Source organism: Lepisosteus oculatus, chromosome 8 (genome assembly GCF_040954835.1).
Source record: "Lepisosteus oculatus isolate fLepOcu1 chromosome 8, fLepOcu1.hap2, whole genome shotgun sequence".
NCBI lineage: Eukaryota > Metazoa > Chordata > Actinopteri > Semionotiformes > Lepisosteidae > Lepisosteus > Lepisosteus oculatus.
Genome location: NC_090703.1, coordinates 14,976,845 through 14,998,979, shown reverse-complemented (window position 1 = coordinate 14,998,979; position 22,135 = coordinate 14,976,845). Strand labels below are relative to the sequence as shown.

Below are 22,135 nucleotides of genomic sequence, written 5' to 3'. Positions count from 1 at the left end.
CGAGAATTGTGTCGTGTTTGGTTATTTCCACCGCCTGGTATCAAGTGTTCCATGTTAATGCCGCACTGTTTAATTTAACAGTAACATGTTCTCTTCTATGCAAAATATTATGGTGCACGGTACTGTATACCAACCTTTTTGGAACATAACTGTCCGTACATGAGGATAAGAAAAGCTTCATTAACTTTTCCCATTTTAAAAATAAAAAGTTAGGAAAAACGATATGTGCATCTGACAGTCGAATTATAAAATTAGTTTTAATTGATGTGGTGCTTTATAGTGCTTTTCAGTGTTATCTCCTGTCATCGTATACCATTGGAAAGAAGGTGCTAGCGTTTACTTTACATTTTTAATTTTGAAGTGGTTCAATCGTTGCATAATTTGCAAGGATGTGCAACAACGTTTACAGAAAACCTTATTAGAAAATTTTATTTGCACTTCTTTATGGGAGTATTTCCTGAAAGAACAGCATTTACGGTAGTGTACTTTTATGAAAGAGATGCGTGAGAAAAACAGTTGGCCCGCTGCGTTCTGCATTTTAATCAGACAGGAAGCAGGAAATGATGTCACTTGGTAACAAACAGGATGCTGTGATTATAACACAATGAAAATGCTTGGCTGTGTGATGGAAACCCAGAACACAGAAAATGGGCAGAAATGGGGAAAACACACTCTGGGGGCGCGGTGTTGAGCAGGTTGCAACTCAAAAGTTTTACCAGATGACTGATTAGAATGATAACAAGTGTTTTGGCCTAATGCTAGAGGAAGCTCTACTAACTGCGTAAGATATCTGTTGTAGTAGGTCCTTATCCTTAATATAGTAATTCACAACAGTCTTATTGTTGCTAAAACAAGTTATGAGAATTGGGAGGTGTCTGATAAACAAGTTTGCATAATCATGTTTTGAAGTTTTTATTTTATTTCTGTAAGAGAGACACTTTTGTATTGTCAGTTGTCTCAGCAAGTTGTCCACCAATTGAGTTTAGTTCCTTTCTGAGCTGTGCTGGAACTGTTTTTTACTTGCACATTTCTAAAGTACACATAATGTAAACATACAGTACTTTCCTTTCTCAATGTAGTCCAAGGAGACTTATTTTATCAGTGCATCTAATCATCAGATATCATGATGTGCTGAGTATTATGCACAATAGTGACAATGTGTTTATTAACAAAATACATTTCCTTGTATTCTTACAATTGTGACCTACATACTTTATATCTTATATACAGTTATATAACATATCTGTTACTTTACTTAACCATAGTAAAGTGGTTATCCTGGTTGCCTTTTTCACAGCAAAAGATTGAAATCCAGCCCATACTCAACACTCCCCCAGTGGTATTTCATATGATGTTCCCTTCCTCTACTGCCCCCTCCAGAAGAATTACAAAAAAACTGTGCTTCATAGAGTTGCCCCATATATTATGTCAATGACAATCTATGATTTCAGAGGAAACAGAAAAGTCTAAACACTTTTTTTTTTGTTTTTCTGGAAGGGTGGAAAGGCAGAAAAGAGGACCATACATACTATGACCCCTCTACAGAAAACAGTTAATGAGGAAACACATCTTGGAAACCAAGTTGCATAGACTTGTGTTTTACCGGGTGTTTTACCGGGTAAAACCTCCATTTTTTAACTTCTTTATCCAATACAGGGACACAGAGAACTGGAGCCTATCCTGGCAAGCAGTGGGTGCAAGGCAGGGCACAGCTTTCCTCAAGAGCCTAACATACCATAACTTAACATACCAGTCTATTGAGTGTGGAAACCGGAGCACCCAGAGAAAACCCACACAAATACAATGGGAACTTGCAAACTCCACACCAACAAACCCAGGGACCTGAGCTGTGAGGCAGCAATACTAACCACTATGCTGCTGGGTAAAACAACAGGATGTGAATTGTAATTCTAGAGGAATATGACAGGTGTGTTACTTAAACAGTTGTAGCTGCATGCTACTAGCTCTTTACTGTTGGGTACTTTTACTGAATGATTTTAACTTGTACAGTATCATGTTTTCTTGATTGTATTTATTTCATACAGACTGGTTTAAACATTTATTTTAATTGAAGGTTTAAATAGATGTTGACATCATGACCTGCCTCAATGTGTTTTTTTGTATTTTACTTTTCCAAGAAGTTTGCAGTTTAAAGTCCCAGAGACTAGATTCTAGGTATATCGTAAGGTTACAGTGACTTTTATTTATGTATAGACTTTATGTGTTAGTCATTAATTTCTGCAGGTTTTAGGAGTATTGTAAGAAAAAAGATGTTCGCTTAATTCTCTCAAACTCTAAAATTCCACCTTCAGAACAGTATTTTCTGATATCATTATCAGACCAAAAGCAGCTATAAATATATCTGCTGACATTAATATTAGTATTAATACTGATTTCCAGGTTCCAGAAATGTGAAGTAATTTATATTCTATATTCTATATTTTAGAATACATATTTATATTCTAGGAAAGATTATCATGTTGCATAAGTCACTTGTGAAATCAGCTGTTTGTTTCAAAGTACAGTAACTGGGCTGTCACAGTTTTGTTTTACACACTAGCAACATCAGAAGCAGATGCCTTTCCCTTGCTTTTTCTTATTTAATAAAGGTACAGTCCTTTCCTAAAAAAAGTAACAGTCAAGTAACAGTAACAGTGCCTTCGCTATGAGTTATTAAATATATTATAAGGGCATATGTACACAGGCTGTTCATGAATCTGAAAGCTTCCTTGGTAACAGCTGACCTCTCACTCAAGTCTCCTGTTGCCAAGGAAACCTCTTGATTCAAGAACAGTCTTTTTTGTGTAGCCTACCAATATATTGTTGTGTGTGTTTTTGCACTTTTTTGTGAAGGTGGTGTGGACTCTCAGACAATACACCAGCACCTGCCTTGACCCTCAAAGCTTTTTTTTTAATATGAATGTTTTTTTATACTTGAAAAGATGGCATGTTCTTAAAAGAGCTGTCTGTGATTTACCCAAATTTTCCAAAGAATTTGAAACCTACTGTATAGAACTTGAGTGCCACAGGAAAGGGATCAAGGTTTTATTTATTTCTGACTTGACGAAGATGTGGATCATTAACACCATAAAATAACCTCCCCTGGATCCAGCCTGTTAACATCTAGCTCGTGCACTTAAAAAAAAATCAATGATATTACATAACCCAACACTGTGTTGGTAAAGCTTTAGTTTAAAGAAGGCAGGGTGCACTGATTAGGACTAAATTCTGATCATACACAATGAAGTTAACAGCTGGAACAGGGGTGGTAAATGTAAAGTCATCCTAATAAATATGTCTAGATATATTAGCTCTTGACAGTGTAAGTGTGAAGTATGGAGATCTGCTGAAATCTCCTGTACAGTTAATGATATGCATTCCTAATCCTAGAGATACAATTGTTATTTTATAAGTCTGTTTAAAAGTGTACAAGAAGAAGCCATTCTAAAACAAAAACAATAAAACATTTAATTGGTTATAAAAAAAGAATAGATGATAAGTTTTACAGTAGCAGATGCCCCTAAATTGTCTCAAAAGCCCATCTGTGCCTGTAGTATGAAAAGCTTGTTTGAAGGTTTTTGATTTCTTTGTTAGAATTTAGGGAGAGATTCGTTGTGAAGTTGGCTTTAACCCTGATTGAATCCTTTGTGTTTGTATGTGTGTGTTATTTTGGGAGGGACTCTGTTCACCAGTTTGGGCTCAATAAGAAGAGAGGCATATGTTGGTTTTCAACACAGTGTAGTCCCTGACCTTGGAGCATCTGCCCCGCTTTGTTAAGTAGGCTCTTTTTTCCAGAATTTGCTTTTGGTTGTTTTTGTTTCAGAATTCCAGCTTAAGGGTTTGGTATCCGGGGAAACGGATTAGGATTTCGAGCTAATTTTGAACTAAATGAATGTGAGGGAGAGGGGGCGTGAGACACTGAAATGAGTGCTCAAGATCAGTCATTTTCTGGAGGTAACTGTAAAAAGACAGAATTCCTACCTTTTAAGTAATCGTGAGACTGAAGAGAATTATTATCCTCAGTTTAAAAGCCGCAAAAAGGCTGTTGCTGTTAGAGCATCTTATAAGAACCAAACTCAATATTCTGCATGCTGTTTTTAAATTAAATTTTCATACAGTAAATCTGTATAAATACACAGTTCTTCAAAGGCATTGAACACCTAGTGACGGCTCTATCATCTAGTATTTTGGTATGTTTTTGTGTAATTTCAATTTGCATTAGTCCTGTGTTAAGTTAAAACAAGTGAATGAGTACAAAACAAATATCCTTTTACGAACTGGAACTGAATAAACTAATTTGCATGAAATTATTTTGATTCTGTGAAGTTGAAAATATGTTGAAGTCTATATGAGACATAGGTGTGTTATTAAAGTGTTTTATTTACTTTAATAAAAATCTGTTCCGTTTATGACTGTTTATGGATTTTTACTTTGTTTTAATTTTCAATACAAAAAATCAATATATATTTTTAACCAATGTTACTATTTCAAACCTTTTAAACTTCCAACAGGAACAAATACTGTTGTTTGAAAAACTGAAGGAGCTAGTGCTGATTTTTTTACAACCATGTGCCTGTTGTCAGATGCTTATAAAAATTAGCAATGCTAAACTTAAAGTGAAGCCATGCATGTCTGTCAGTATTTTTAAGATCTCTGACACCTGTATGACTTGTTAAATCTCAACAATTCCAAACATAAAACTTAATGAGACCAACAAACATCAGTGTACCAGATATGTTTTCATTATTTAAAAAAACAAAAATAAATTCGTTTTTTGTTGACATCAACTTAAAAACTGCAAAGAAATAACATTTACATTTGTCAGACCTTTTTTGCTTATAAATATACATTATATACAAAATAATCTTATAAAACATAGAAAGATCAGTGCTTCATAATATTTAAATTAACTAGTGAAATACTAATCTTAAAAAATAATGTTACTGGTTCCGTAATTCCAATACTAATTATAGGCAGTCCTTGGTATGATAGTCACTTTTTGTCTTGTTTTCTTCCTTATCTTTTTGTATTACGGGCAGTGTTGCATAATAAGTAGTAAATTGTATTTTATCTTGAATCCTGCTGGCACAGCTTATCTCTCTCACAAAATCACTTTGTTTTTTCTTTCATACAGTAATGCAAAGGATCCAAAAAGAGTGGGGGTACAAATTCTATGTTCAAACCCATTTTAAGGCCTAGTGATCTGGGCTGCATACAATCTTCAGTGTCATTTCACACAGATGATATGTCAGGTCTCAGACATTGTTTTTATCAAACGAACCATCTCCAGTGTTTTTTTTTTAATATTCTTTAGTGTTTCTTTTCACTTGGATGAAATCTGCTACTTTTCCTTTTTTGCATAGCACACAACCCCTGGGAAAGAATGGAAATGGTGCATTCCTCCCAGGTTTTCTTGCAGATTATCACAACAAGGTGGATTATCTTCAGAGGGAAGCTTCTTCCAAAATGTTTTCTTCTGCTCAGTTTGCTTTTCTTTCTTATGTTTGTGTTCATAATGAAGTCTCATTGTAAGTCCTTAGGGAACACACCATAAGTGAAGCATCCACCATTTCCTTCTCTCAGTCACTCATATACTGTACATTCCAAAATTTATTCAGAAAAAAAGTCATATTGCAATTTTGGAGCAGTCATCTGCTCTATCCAGTTTCTAAGTTTTTAAGAGCAGCAGTTTTATTTAAATTATTCCCAGTCTCAGTTTTTAATTTGTAAACAGTCCAGAAGATATTCCTCCTTGATAGTTTATTCACATATCTTCCGTAGTTTATACCTGTAAAAATACAGAAATAAATGAATTCCATGAATAAATGAACTTTCCCTCAATTATACATTAATATCCTACCAGCTATAAAACCTACTTTCACTGGTTCATTTTCACAGTGAACCAACACCGAACCAGATGTCAAACAAACACTTTTGCTTTAATTAATCAAAGAAACTGAAATTAAGGGTTCTGCTTTAACAGAAAAATGCTAGTGCTAGAAAAATGAATCTGCATACTGTTCTGCATATCTTAATCATACAAGGCCACAATGCAGTGTAATATGTCCAAATGTATTCGCTTTAAAATGGATAGCAAAATCCAAGTTAATCATATTGTTTAGTACTTGATAGAATTCTATATTTTAAAGTATTATGCTTATTATATTATAATTATGCTTACTACACACATATATAGTATACATATATAAAATGGTTATAGCAAACATATATAAGCTGAGGTATAAAACGTATGAAAGTTTGCATTGTGCCAATTGTAAGAAAAAGTATAAAAATTTACCTCTGTTGCTATGACACACTCATTCCTTTCTTCTGCTATTACAAACACAGACTGGTACATTGAATCTCTTGGGGAACATATCGTTGATATTCTACACTCAGGCTTTTCGCTGGAAAATAGGAATAATACAAAATGTCACCTTCAATTGAAATCAGAAGCATACAACACTGCAAATTATTGTTTACCAAGGAGAAAAGAGAAGTAACAAAACTGATGACATGAAATTAGAAAATATTTTTTTTTACAAAATAATTCAAGCATCTAAAAGAAATTAAGTAAATGCATTAAAAGAAGTAATAAGGCCCCATTGTAAAATAGTTTTAGAGGAAAATGTGCCTGAACCACACCTAATTTATCAAACCAACAAAGCAGTAGCAAACTATAAGGTGATGACCTGTGAATAGAGGTGGGGTTTGGTGGGGTTTGGCATGCTTTCTTGCTGGTCCCAAGTGGCCTATGGTGAGGAGAAGCAGTTCTTTTCTAATGTGTTTCAGGGGCTGACCAGGTCAAACACACATGCTGGTGTGTGTAACAGCCAAGCCTCTCTCAGCAATATTAATGTGATCCTTTTCCTCCTCGGTCACAAGAGACCAGAAGAAAATCAAATAAAAAAATACAGAGGTCATGAGGTCTCCCCCGTAAAACACACAGGCCACAAAAATCTGAAAATAATGTACTTACACCACCAGGACAGAAACTCTTGAGGCTTACCTGTACGTTCTAAGTGGTATTTTTTCCTCTAGACATTTGTCGCAATTGTAACTTTTATCCTCCTGGGACATATCATCTTTGAAGTCCTTGGCCGAGTTGTAGTCCAAATGGTAGTTCTTATGTTTGTGGTTTGACTTTTGGACCGTGCAGTCCACCTCCAATTCCACTTTCTTATTTGTATTTTTAAGCTGAGAGGCGGGGATCAAGTTATCTTTCTGAAAATCCGACAGGTTGTTCATGGCCTCCGAGTCTTGCTCGTCCTGGCTCCTCTGTCGCTGAATGTGTCTCAGGACGATGACCACCATGCAGAGCAACACGAGGAGAGCGACCAGGCCCACTCCCATGGACATGGCCACCCAGGGAAATGGCTCCTTCGGCTGTACCGTGTCCGGCAAAGGCAGGAGGAAGAACTCACACTGGGGCCCTGTCAGGCCAGGCGGGCACTCGCAGGTAAACGGCTTGTCCAAGGCTCCAGGGTGACAGCTTCCCCCATTGCTGCAAGGCTGGGAGGCGCAGTGGTCCGTCACCTGGTTGCAGTTCCTCCCGGTGTAGCCGGCTGGGCAGACGCAGTTGTAGTCGTTTATCCTGTCGATGCAGGTGCCTCCGTTGCCACAGGGGTTGGCGGCGCACTCGTTGATGTTGATTTCACAGCGCTGGCCTGTGAAGCCGGAACGGCAGCTACACACTCGCACGTTGCCATTAACGACGCACAGTCCACCTAGAGGTGCAAATTCACAACATTCACTTTAAGCATCCCGAGGACATTTGCTAGATGTCTAGTCGCGTTGCTCTGCACGTTACCGTGTTCCGTTCAGTGCACGTTCGCTATTTCGTGAGACTGTGGCTGTGTTTGTTTGCTCTTACCCATCAAAACAAACATGCTAAATTGAGGTTTGCATTCAGTCTGCTTAGATTTCCCCTACAGAACAAACTTGTTTTTAACACACGGTATGGTTCCTGCAGTTTTCAAAGATCACACCCTAATTCAAACTCAAATCAAAACCGCACCTTGAATTCTAGGTTCAGAAAAATCATAGAAAATACTTCCATCATACTTAATGTATATGAAGATTGTACTAATATTGAATTCAAAAGCGAACATTTAGGACGACCTTTAATGTTTCAACAATGAAAATACATATTTTGTTTGTGTTTGCTTTATACTATAAATAGTGGTCTTTCATTTAATTCTGCTTGCTAAATCATTATTAAGTCAATTACAAATGCAATTGCTGTCTGGAATGTCAAAGAGCAGCCAGCCCTGATTCTGTTGTAAAAGCTCAGGATGGGGCCCATCTGCAAAATGTGTTCATAAACAAGCAAAGAAGGTATTGGTTTGAATGGTTTTGTCATCCTATAGACACACCAGACATGTTGGGAGCATGTAGACACCAGACACAACCAGCCCTTAGGTAAACAAGACACCCACAAGGAGGCAAAATGTTAACACCTGCACCAGACTGTGCAAAGATGTGGGAAATTGACACAAATCTATCAGAATACTAATTTAGGAGTTTCTAGCATTCTTTAGAGGATCTCATTTGCTTCAGTCCCCAGCTAGAGTACTGTCAGTCTGCTGAAGCTACAATATCTAAAATATTGTAATACAGTTATGTACTAATGTGACACACATAATTTCAAAAATGTGTTTTGAAGGTGAATCACTGACACATTTAATTCTTCTAGAATACTAATTATATATAGAACTATACTTATGTTTTCATTTGTGTAAATGGTGCCTGAGAAATTACCTCTGCAATTGTTCTTTTCTACTATTGCTTGCATGCCTGATATCTCATCATAGATTTTTGAAACATTTCTCTTTGATTTACTTGTTGAATTCATTAGAAAAAAGCTGTTTTGGGCACACGATTCATGTATATTTTATAAACAATTAGATAGCTACTGTTACTGCGACTAGTATTGTTCTGTATTAAAAACAGCAACATGACATGTAAAGCGTTTGTACCATTTTTATTTAAAATCTTTATTTATAAATTCTGCAACATTTAAGTAAATAAGTTGGGGGAAAAAAACACTTGTCATTTATCCTTACATTGTGTAGTTTGCCCATCTACATTAAATTAAGGTTACGTGTTTTTCTTTATGGGCAGGATCTGTAAATAGTGCATTAAAAATGTTAAAGAATTATAATGAAGAAGGATAGTACATTTTCAATGGATCTGAAGCTTGTTGCAAAAAACAACCAAAACAGTTTTAATGTAAAATCTTGTCTTGGATACACGTTTGGAATAACTCAAATGTGTTGGGGAAACTCGTCAGCTACGGAAAAAAGAGGAATTCACAGCGTACCATTAGCACAAGGAAGGGTAGTGCATTTGTCAACTTTCTTCTCACAGTTCAGTCCAGTGAAGCCTTGCGGACATTCACATGTGTAACTCCTTCCATTGTCTTTCTCTTTGCACTTGCCACCGTGGAAGCATGGGGAGTCTGCGCAGGTTAAAGAGCTGTGCTCGCAGTGGGCCCCCTCAAAACCTCCAGGACACGAGCACTTGTAGCCATTCTCCAGATCCTGGTGAGAAAATCAGGACAGGAACTTCAGGAAGGTTACAAACGAGAGGGAGCCATTTGGTCCATCTAGCTCATTTAGTTCATTTAGTTCCTAGCAGGTAATTGATCCAGCCGATTGTGAAATATCCTGGGGATGCTGCATCAAACATAACTGCACGAAAGGCAGTTTGTTGAAATGTTTTTAAAAATATTTATCTTGGGAAACTCTGATGCAAAGTTACACTCTCTAAATTGATGTCATGTGGACAGATCTCTGTTCTTGTACCTCTCTGAGGTTAAAAGGCATTGTATTTCTATCGTGGTGGGGCTGGAAATGTGCAATACAGTGTCTACACCTCACACTAACTCTGTAACAGTCAGCTGTATACACAGCATTCCGTGGGATAAGTGCCATTATGGGTCATTCCTACAAATTCTTTCACTTCCGAAAAAACAGGGTAATACATCAAGGACCAGGCAAAAACAGGAAATGCTTTTCTGCACCCAAAACCATAGGAAGAGATCTGTTGGCTAAGAGTCTCTTACCAAGCACCTCCCTCCATTCCTGCAGGGGTTGCTGTCACACTCTCGCACCTCCAGCTCACAGTTCACACCCGTGAAGCCAGGCCTGCAGGTACAGGTGTAACTTCCCTGCCCCGTGTTCATGCACGTGGCCCCATTCTGGCAGGGTTTATGATGTGTGCAGTAGTTAAGATCTGGAAGGGACGAAGGGGGAAAGTTGGATTTTGCACACAACGCTTAAGTGAAACAGCACAAGCGAGGCGACCGATCATGTTATCAGACTGAAAACGTAAAGAAGGACAGGTATTTTCATAAACAGTTATTCACTGACGGAAGATACAGTGCATGATGAACAGACCAAGTCTGCCATACCTCTATGCTTCCAAATCTTATTCTTTCATAGTCAAACCGCTTGACATTGGTTACCGAAGCAATATGGCCATAACTTTTGGTAGACGAATTGCACATACAGTATACCTCAGCTCCCCCTTAGTACATTTGCAATCCCCAGCAACTCCTTAATAAAATGGGAATTCTGTACTTCTGTACTTGTGTTGGAGTTTCGGGTAACAGTGTAGTGCAGGCAGCTGCGTGTCTGCTGTTCTGCGTTCTCTTACCCTGTTCACAGAACAGTCCGCCCCAGCCTTCTTTACAGTTGCACTGCCAGGGCACCTCACAGGTACCGTGCTTACAGCCAGGGTGTCTCTGACACTCATCACAGTAGGTGCCCTGCCAGCCATTCCGGCACCTGCAAGAGCCAAACACCCTGACGTCACAAACGAGAGAAACAACCCCAGGCCCAGTCCTCCTCCTGCCCACGTTTTGCCAACCTGCATACAAGTGCCCATTTTTTCCCCCTAGATTATGTGTGTTCATATATTTTTTTAAGTGAAACCTGCAACCTCTGACTTGTTATGTGTATTCCTGGTGGTCTTGATGGCCGCTGACTGAGGAAGGGAAGCTGTGTTACATTTACATTTCCAGTTACATTTGCCTCTACTGTAGGTATTTTACAAAGTAAGCAGGAAGATGGAAGAACACTGTTCAAATACCAGTTAGATCTTAGACTTTATCAGCTGATTAGAGCAGCCCCCGCAGAGATGGGAGAGGTTGATTGGAAATGATAGATTTGCATGAGTAGATATGAAGAATGCAGGACTACCCAGAGCGATGGATAACAGACACGCATTTTTTTTTTAAAAATTGTGATCATGTTTACTTTTAGAGCGGGTTATACTCTGTGATGTGTTAGTCCAGACAGGCAAACACTTTCACTTCATATACTTACACACATTCTCCTGGTTTGGAGCAGTTTCCAAAGGTTTCGCTGCACCCCTCAAGGCAAATCGCTGCAATAGAAAAAAGAAAAAAAGTATATCAGTCAAGGAATCTGTTTTCACTCAACTGCTTTTTCTACTGAGACAGGCACACAAAAACAAGGTTTGCTCACCAGCTAACTATATGCAATTTATTGGCGATTTAAAAAAGCAAACATAAATAAACATGCACTCTGTTTTGGACAGCTAAACTTTCTGGCAAATCCAAGTTTTTGTTAAGGGCAATTGAATCAAACTTGTTATCCTAGCCTTCTTTGCTAAAGAAGCCTGATAATTTGATGCTGTTTGTGTTGTGTTGTATGTGACATTGATTTTGCATGGTTACAAGACCAGTGTTTAACGGCTGGTTAGCCCTCAACAGATGCTTGCTCTCAAAAGCGGACAGCTGCTCCATTGTTGTTTGTAGGCTGTGCGAACCATATTTGCAGCTGCTGTGCTCCTGCCCAACAATAGAGACCGCAATTTAGTGGCGCGTGGCGGATAATAATGCTGCGATTAACCCGGCGCGTGCTGCTCTTCTAATAGAACGCTGGCCTGGGATTAAGCAGCCCTGCTCGCGTACGCGAAGGGAGAGAGAGAGAGAGGTTGGGGGCTGGTTGGCGGCTGTGTTTCTTCACCACGCGTTTGCTAATTTATATTAAAGCAACCTAGGAACACGAAATTGGGAAAGCGAAGCGGCACAAATTTGGGCTCGTTTTGGCGCCAGTTTCAAAAGTAACACATGCTAATTAAAAGTTAGCGCAGAGCTGAAAGCTGTTGTCGACAGCAGAGGAAAGACCCTGGTGAACAATGATATTATCTGACGCAGAAACAGAACTGTTATACCAAACTGCTCGCTAACGACCACTTGGACTATTGCTTTAATTGCTTTCCACGCGTAATCCTCAAAATCTGTTCGTCAAACCGCATTGTAAGCATGGTTCAAATTGGATAAACCGCAACGGAACTCAAATGAAAGGCAATATGATTTCGCCGAAAACCAGCCTGTTGGCAGTATTTGACTATCTTGAGGAAAATTGACATTGTTTTCTAAATGGTTGCCAAAAATGGTTTTATACCGAGTCCATAAAACCGCTGACATGACGCCTGACACAGTATTGAGGTGGCCATGGAAATAACACATTAATTGTATTACAATCATTTTAACAACTGCCCGGCTCAGATTCAGTGATATTCTGCTCATACCCCTACCTCAAGATCTGTAAGTAAAGAATTTCAAACTCAGTGTTGTTTAGTTCTATCTACATTTTCAAGGTGGTCAGAAATCTTTTGTTTTTACAATTCTGTTGCGACAGACGTGTCCAGTTTTAGTTAACTATACCTTTCGCAGCATGTCCACGGTACATTAATCTACGTGTCGTTCTTGAAATGCAGGGTGGGTACATTTACCCCCACAACCTTGCCTTTATTTTTCTGCGTGTGGGATTAGCCTGACAGGACAAGCCAGTATCACGTCAATCGCATCGCTCTTAATCTGAACAGCTGGCATCACTGTTTACGTCCAGGTTCCCCATATTAGGGCTCTCTCTTTACTGTAAAAGCTTTTTCAGAGGCATAAAACCGCGATAAGAACCGATGTACAGTGTAGAAAGGGTTGTAGTCTATTTGTCGATTTGTTTGAACAAAAAAAAAACGAAAAAAGGAAAACTTGTAGCTTGAAGCAAACCCAAGATCTTGTAGGCCAGTAGATTATTTCTCTGGTTGCTTACGTTCTTCGCAGTATCCTCCCTTCCAGCCAGGGAGACAGGATATTTGCCCATCAGAGTTGCAGGTGTAGTGGCCAAAACGGTCGTCTCTGGGCGTGCATTTTTTGGAACAACTTTCGCCGTAGTAATTTTCATTGCAGATGACCCGGTAAGAATACCTTAGCTCTGTCTGCTTGCCGGTCTGCACATCCTGAGACCACTCATCCCCTACTTCCAACTTTCTTTGGATGGCAAAAAAGCTAATCAATAATTCGGTGTTGTTTGTATCTGGAAATATAAAAAGAACAAAAACAGAAACCGTATTAACGACAGCAAGAGCAAGTGCAACACCTTGGTCAGGACTGTATTTTCTGAACGAGAGTTTTGCTTTTTTTGACATCGAAGAAATAATAACATTTTGTTACATTTCGAAAAAAGTATAACATATTTTAATCCTAGAGATCAACAAATGATTAACATGTTCATCCCGTCGACGTTCGCTTCTTTCAAAGCTCTTAAGCCTTTCTTTCAAGTCCACAGTGTACTGCGATTGAAATTTCCTCTTCCTCTATGTCAGCAAAACATTCATAAGCCATTATTCCTTTTCCAAAGGGCGGAACAGAAAAAGGTGTAAAATACAGGAAAAGGCAGTCAGAAGGTTTTGGCATGGTTGAGATATTCTCACCAAAGAACAGCTCACTTTCCCACGCCAAAAATAAACCAAAGGAAATGCAATTGTGTTCAAGTACGAGGCTGAAAGAAGTGTTGAATAGCACGTAACAAAGAGAAAAAACAGAAAATTCCGGATAACTTTCAAGGAGGGAAATATAATTGAAAACTTTTTTGTAATTGTTTTTGCATGCGTTTCGAATACAAGCTGTCAAAACATCATTATTGTCCCCATCACCAGAGAAAACATAGAGAAAAGGCTCCCCCTTGTGGTGAAAATATTTGATTTACTCACCTACAGGTAGATGTGCATTAGGAGCATGCCAGGCTTCGATTATTAAGGAAAACGACCCCTAAAATCAAAGATAAAACACAACCACACGCTAAATTAAATTAGTTTCGAATCAGTTAAGTTATTATTTTTTAATGTCATCATTTCAATTTTAGGCATGAAACTAATAAAATATTGTTGTTTTTTTAAGTTTTCTAAATAAATTCAGTGGAATAATTTAAAATTCCACAACTACTCGTTCTAAAAAAATCCTCTACTTGTTTTTCTTCCAGTAAAAGCAGCACAGCTGCTTAATTTCTATATTAAGGTTTTGCAATTTTGAAATAAGCTTCAAGGTGAACCGCAGTCCCCCTGAACTCGGGGGGTTCGGTCCGTATCATTTTCTAACAGCGAAAAGTGCACATCTGACCCTCCATCGTCCTTTATTGTAAAGTTCGTGTTCTATATCTTACCGGCCATCCGAAGTCGAACTTCAGTTGAATGGGTTTGCTGAAACCACTTCCCTCCACGACGTTAAATGAGTTTGATCCCAGTACAGGTGTAACTACACTGCCGAAGATACATTCACCTGGGGATACAACAGCCTGATAGTTCTTCAGGCACACCCGAAAGAAGGTCCTGCAGTCAGGTTTGCACGAATTTCCATTAGCCAGTAAACTCTTAGTATTCAGGAACTCTTGAAGATCCAGCTCGAATACACCGGATCCCAAGACCTTGAGAAAACAGTAAAACAAGTGAAAAATAAAATTACGTTTAGACAGAAGATAATACATACGCAAATTAAAATGTTTTTCGAAGCGTTAAAGCTTTCATACGCGCCGATATCCACGGGGGGGAAACAACGAGAATGTTGCAATTTACCTGCGAGTAAATTGTCATACTAAGTACGATGGTGAAGGTGAGCCTGTCTGCCATCCTTTTTCTGCTTCTGCTAGGCAGCTGCGATTGCCTTGAAAAGCGCTTTTTTATTCAGACAGGGCTGCTATTCCAAGAGGTGCTGATGAAAGAAAAAAGGTAGATCCGTCTTTTGAGCCTCTTTTTCAGAGCCCCCTTCTCTTCAGCGATTCCAGTACCCCAAGCGTAAATCTTAAAATTCCAGATCATCCAGCAGCAGAGTTGCATTCAGATATACGAAGGTCAATATCCAGTTTGCTCTCGTTTCTTGGTAGACTCCACCTTGCATATACTCCCAGTGATTATTATTATTATTTTCTTCTGTGTTGTGGTCGATGCCTGTGGTGTTTTTCTTGAGCAGAGACCGTCTTTCCTTCAGCTATACAGTACTGTACGGTGGAGGTCTTAGTATTCCTAAATGGAGACCGTCTCTCGCTTTACTCAGTTTATATAGTTGCTTCTTACCCGTGCAGCTCATTATATAAACTGTCCATCAGTAAACACCGCCCACTTTCCATCTTCACCCCCCCCCTCTCCAAGAACACTCATATCCAGATTTAATACCCCACCGCTATGCTGACCACCAAAGGAGACAGACTGATTATTAACAAGCCGAGCATCTGTTGATATATTTACAGCACATAGGCGGGGGGGCATGTAGGCTGCGTTTCACCCCCAAATTTTGATTGATGACGCTTTATTAATAAAAAAGCACGCCGTGGAGGGAATTTGTTTGTTTAAAACGGGCAACAGAATTTGAAAATCTCTCGGAGAGACAGAAGGAATTACAGAATGCTGAAATTCAATTACACACTGAACCCTTCTCTCTGTGTGTAGCACACGGCACTGTCATTTGCTTGGTTAATTATATTATTTTATTGTGGCAAAGCAGGAACATCCAAAACTCGTCGTCTGGCCCCCTGTTTCGGTTGCATTACGGGTTAATAATTTCTGAATGCCGAGCTTCATTTGTCCATTTTACACATAACAGGTTTTCATGTTAATTAACCCCCATTCAGTATTTTTTTCTTCTGTTTGTTTTCCGATTTTTGGCTTTTTCCATGACATTTCTGTTCCAACGCCTGTCTGAAAGCTGAAATGTCTTATGCTTTGGAAAGGATGCGCAGATGGATAGGCATGATGGATTACCTTCATCTTCGTCATCTGAAGGACACAGAGATATTGATGGATAAATGGTTGTTACTGTCGTCACTTTCATTCATTGGCGATAAAAAAAATTGAATTCTCCGTTTTTAAAACGTTCCTCAGAATCAAAATACATTCATTTACCCACGTAGAACGGGTGTGTGCTCTAGGTAACATAGAGCTAAAGGTAGTCTGTTTCACCTTCAGTGTAAATATTTTTCGATTTATTGAATTGTGTTTTACAGTGTGTGCTTGGTAACTGGCTGTGTACTGCGCTTATTAAGCTTGCCCAAGTGATTGCGGCGTGCCTCTTATTGTTGGGTCGCGTGCCCCTCATTAAAGCCAAGCACAGAGGGCCTTTCATGTGGCTTTTTATTTAAGATTGTAAAAGCGATGGGGGAAGATAACTATTCAGCTGTATGATAATGAGGTCCCATCAGAATTATGCTTCCGCAAAATCATAAACCCTTGTGTGCTCATGTTCATTGGAAATTGAAGGACACTGCGCAAAAATGCAGTCCAGATTGTAACCTGTTTCACTCCTTTGTAAAAAAACGGAATTTCGCGACCTCGGTGAATTACATTTTCTTTCACTTAGTATTCCAAGGCTGTTAAACGGATAAAGCTATTGACGTTGTGTTTTACGGATAAAAAAGAACTAGCCCGAAACTAGCTAGAAATTAATTGCGCTGTAGTTTCGACTGGCATAATGGATGATGTCATATTCTGGGGTTTGCGGGTTTTAAATCTTAATTATTGGATGATCAGAAGAAAACGCACACTCAAGCCACACAGTAGCCCAAAAATGATGTCAAGTCTTCTAATGTGAAAGTATAATTATGTCATAATGTTGAAGAGACTGGTAAATTTAATCCGTACAATTTTGGATTTTAACTGACATTTCTTGAAAACATATTATTTTCGTTTCGTTTCTTTAAAGAAGAGAAATGTGCAAACTTCCACTGAAATAAATCAAGAACGTTTCACAGCAACCAAATTGTTAAGTAAATAAGAAATATATATATATATGCCAAACCTTAGATTTAAATCAACTGCTTGCATAGAATTAAAAATAACTGTGGTGAATTTTATTTTTTAACCACGCAACGCTGTATTTAGAATCAACTATTTTTTTCCTTTACAAATTGCTGCATAGATTTAGCAATGGCATCATAGAGTTTCAAATCCTTAATTACTAGTTAACGCTCTCTCCCAATATGTAAAGTCTTGTTAGTTTAAAACTGAAATAGTCCCTGTTTTTTAAAATGCGAGTAATACAATTAATTTATATATGGGAGCTCTCAAGCATAATCATATTAGTGATGAGCTATTAATGATGACTGTGTGCTTTCGGAGGCAGTTATTGGCTGTTAATTTAGCCCAGGACTACCTAGCAGGATGTCAAGATTTGTTGGCGATATTCAACATGCGGGGTTTGATTTCTGGTCATTTTTCTTTCACCACAGTTTCCTCAAACAGGGGTTCTTCCCGCCTTTCATTAGCATACAGACATACAGTATAAAGTACAAATTCAACAACTTTTCTCCAAATTAGCCTGTAGAGTTTCCCGATCCAATTAACCACTCCTTGTGGACGAGCAAAATAAGCATCACGTAACTTACATAAAAAATAGGAAAATGAACTTATAGATGTGATTGATTACGGTTGTGTAATAACAAATTACATCTTAGTTTCTTGATGTACTTTTATTGCGTAAAAGGCTATAATATATATTAAAGTAAGGCCATACATATAACATTAAAAGTTTGATCATTGTTTCATCGCTATGTTCAATACAATCGCCAGCTGTACACAAGTATAGAAGCGTTATACAAGTGTGAATTCCCTTTTCAGACAGCTTTCTCAATAGAGTTTATAAGGAATTAATAATATAGTCTATATGTTAAATATTATATGATATTATATGATTATATGATTTAGGATGTTCCTATGATTTCCAGAGTGCATAAACTTTTGTTTGGATAACACCTAGCCAGGAAAACATCCTTGTGACAAAGCCTTCTCATTTCCAGAAACGGTAGCCTACCTACACGCAAATTGATAATATTTGTGTTACCTTTGAAAAGTATGAAATGAGATGCAATGTCAAATATTATTTTTTTCTGTTGGTTTCGTTAACATTGTTCAGAAAATGAAGGACTAAATGCTCTAGAAAGCAACCTTTACAGTTATTTTTTTTTTGTAAGTCCATGGTATACCTCTGGTGAAGTTTGTATCGTCTGTTGTGATGTTCTTGATATTATTTTTGTGTACTCGAGCATGGTCCCGTTTTTCATACTAACGAATGGTTCTGTTTTAAAGATGTTAAACTACGGTTGCGTCGCTTAGCGGAATGGTTTACTTGAAAATTGAGTTAGCGTTGTGAATTGTAACAGAATTCCTTAAACAGTTATGGAAATTTTGTGTAGGTAGTTTTGATATTGTAAATGTAGCCCAGAGAAAAAGGATATCGACTTTTTAAATCCCTCCCTCACACCTTATGCTAACTTGCAGAATGTAGATCAATCGGGTATATCAACTGTTCGATCTGCGATGCCGATGTTTATAATTATCATGACTGCGAGCACAGAAGGAGAAGCGATCTCCAAACTGTTAGAGCCAGCTGCGATACTCGCATCCATCCTGTTCTTATTGAAGTGAGACAGACGCGTGCTGATACGCTTAATGGGGATGCCACGCGTTTTATCCGTCGGGACCAAAGCACAGATATTTCGATAACATTGACAGGTCTTTTTTCAGCGAAAAAAAAAAGCCTGAATCGAATTTTCTGTCATGAATTAATCCCTCAACACTTTCCCTCCTTCGTCACTAATAGCATCTTTGAGTTCATCGTTTTTGGAACGGCGAAGAGGGATTCATAGCACCCGGATAAGCTTTTGAAATCTTTTGTTGTTTTTTAAGTATTACCCGCAAAACAAAGCTTGCATTTGCATTACAAATTTCGCGGTTGGTACCCATATCAAAGCTTTCATTTCCGCTCATCAGAATAACATTGTCTTGAATACAGAGTGCAGTGGTTATTTTTTCCCCTGTTAATAAGGTTTTGCTTTACAAAAAAAAAAACTCTGGAGAAACTTCACAGTCATAGTTTTACGTGTTACCCAAATGTAAAAAGAAAGATGTTAATTTTGCTGCGTTCTAGCAATTCTGCGCACGTCTATGCTTATGTTAAGTCTTCTGGCTTTCAAATACAAATTATATAAAACACGTAGAGGAAACTTGTATTGTAATACCCCCTTCCTAAAAAAAAACTTCACAAATATTGTCCATTTGCAAAGGGCCAAAAAACGCTTCTAAATGTGAACTTTCTAAATGTTCTTGTACATTCGGTTCCTTCTACTTATTTTTCCTCGTAGAATCGATCTCTAACTTATTTTTTTTAATCTTGGCAGCGAGTAACAATTGACACCAAGGTAGATGGCACAGGGCTAGAGTTTCCAGTCACCTCAGAGGTGGAGCACTGGGTTGAGTTCTCCGTCTGCGCTACAGTCACTGTAGTGTGAGAAGGATAAACGACGTAAGATAGCATCTTCATCTTGTGGATTTAGAAAAGCAAATGCTAACCAGCGTTTGCGTTTCGCTTGAAGCCCGGGCACTAACTGTGCCTGGACATAAAAACGGATATTTTGATTCTTTTGGGTTAGAATAGTGCACGAGACATAAGTGATTTTTAAAATGACTTTTAGTCATTACATCAGAAGAGAACAGGATGCATTTTTCCACACGTTCTGTGAAGACAATTGAGGCTGTCAATGTTATTGAAAATAATGTTCTGATATGCCCACTGCACACTACATCTGCTTTTGGTTGTATTGCCATAGTAGAATAATTGCAGTATATGACATATTTAGTTTCCTTTACCCTTATCTTCCCAGGGCTTGTGTCATACTCTATCATAAGTTTGTGCGTATTATCTTTCTTTTATCATCATTTTTAAGTGTGTTAAAGAGAACTTTATTGTGCTTTTCTTGTGGTGTAACAGACACATGTCTGATCATTTGAAAAACATAGATCAGTTTGGTATATCAGCCGTTGGGCCTGTGATGCTGATGTTCAAAATTCTAATGATACAGTCACAGAAGGAGATGGAGATGTTTATTCCGTTACTTGTATCCGCACTGTTCTTATTGAAGTGGGACACTAAGTAGTGTCAAAACCACATTAATTAAGGCCTGAAGTTGTCCTTTGCATAACGCAGAGTCAGTCTGACCATTGTATATACTGTATATGTACTGTATACATGTCTCTGTTTTGAAACATAATCATCATTTCCTATTCCATCTTCCTGTAAGTGCAGCAGATTAGATGTCAAAAGGACAGTTATTCTTGATCTCTTGCAACACTATCTTTGTGTCACTTAAACATGGGCATTCCATAATGAAACTAAGAATCTACATTCATATGCAAGAAATATGCAGGACATTAATTATGTTAAGTGCATTTGCATGAAAAGTTTGAAAGAAAATTCGATTTTTAACAAACAGAGCAGAAAAGATTTTCTATAACGTATTTCATGTTCTAATTCACTTTCATTAATTCATGCACATTACATGATGAATTCAATAGTGTGAGGAGGATATTATAAACAATATCCTTTAATAGAATCTTAAGATCAGAAAGTACATTACATTGTTGATATAGATATTGACAAACAAATACAATTTTAAAAAGTCATTCAAATAGATCCAGCAAAATGTTCTGAAAGTCTCTTTTGTAGATGAAAGTGTCCTGCAAATGTGCAAAGGTTATGATCCTGTCTCTTCAAGCAATGACCTCATCGGTTTCCCCCAGGACACAGTCTGAGATTACTAATAGAAGGTGGTTCAGTTGTGTGTTGAGACAATAGACTATTCCGTCTATTTTATTCAAATTGCTGTGTGAATAAGTGGTCCTCTGGCACTCTACAGTCCACAGTTCTTATCTAGGCTCTTTCCCACCATTTACAGAGCTGTTCAGATCCTGCGAGAGGAAAGTGTCAATGAAATTGCAGACATTTCACCACAAAGAAGGGTACTCTGAGAATTTTGGCTAAAGACTTGTAACTTAATAGATTAAACAAAGAAATGCAAAATACTGTAGATCAGAAATTCTCCCTACATTCCTTCAATGCCCAGTAACTTTTATTTAAGTGGTTGGGGGTAATTCTTCAGTACAATTACTTATGGTAAGGAACCAAGAGATGCTTGCTACTGACCTACAGAAGGCAGAAGGCAGAAATCTAATGGTGTGTAGAACATTCAGTGGATTGCATCTATGTGCACCTTTTATAAAACAGAGCCAGGTGGTATCCTTGTCACAAAACAGATCAGCTGTCTTTTTACCGGCAGTATAACCCAAATCCATATGTTGCTGGGTCTTATCCACATAGATGTTCAATATTTTTATATGCTTAGAAGGCCACAGGTGTTCAATTTGAAATTTTACCATAAATATTTAATCTGCTACCTGTTATCTTTCGCTAGTGATTTATTATAGGATTAGCAATTAAAAAAGAGGAGGAGATTACAACTGCAATGATAAAACCATGAAGTGCATCTGTAACTATAGTAAGAAATGCTATTTCCATTATGTTTCTTCACAGTTAAAATGAGGTATTTTGTGAGTTGTGACCCTTTTTTAAAGCAGACAATGATAATGGATTTGGAGGGGTTTTGAAGAAGCTGTTAACAAGGATATTTCTCTCTCGGTCCTATATGATTGTTTTGGGTGGGGTGTGATTCTGCAAAAACCTCAAAAGCATTCTTCCCCAGGTGTGTGTCGACTGTCCCAGTTGTAACCGCAACACACAAAGAACGGGTGATCAAAAAAGTATCTGGAAAAAACTTTAGGAGATGTAATTTATCTTACCAAAACAGATTTACAGCTCTTTATTTGTAAGAAAATGAGCAAAGTGTGGGAATATGTATAGATATCTACATTATAAATCACAGGGAGACAAATGAATTGCTTGCTGTTACAATTTCCAATTTGCTTCAAAAGCTTTGCTGTGTAGTTGCTATAGCCTATGGCATTTCCTTTCAAAAGTCTACATACAGATGCCATTAGCTTT

At 38.0% G+C, this 22,135-nt stretch overlaps 1 protein-coding gene across 1 annotated transcript; it reads right to left on the bottom strand.

The window, feature by feature from the left end:
• Positions 1-1,127: 1,127 nt before the first annotated feature.
• On the bottom strand, positions 1,128-15,377 carry dll4 (delta-like 4 (Drosophila)). Its single transcript, XM_006632501.3, has 11 exons — positions 14,887-15,377; positions 14,478-14,738; positions 14,029-14,086; positions 13,089-13,352; positions 11,331-11,391; positions 10,660-10,790; positions 10,067-10,236; positions 9,323-9,542; positions 7,010-7,727; positions 6,299-6,407; positions 1,128-5,788 (listed from the first exon to the last, which is right to left on the bottom strand). The coding sequence occupies exons 1-11, from the start codon at positions 14,938-14,940 to the stop codon at positions 5,783-5,785; spliced, it is 2,052 nt and encodes a 683-aa protein (XP_006632564.1). The 5' UTR covers positions 14,941-15,377; the 3' UTR covers positions 1,128-5,782.
• Between the last annotated feature and the right edge of the window lie 6,758 nt (positions 15,378-22,135).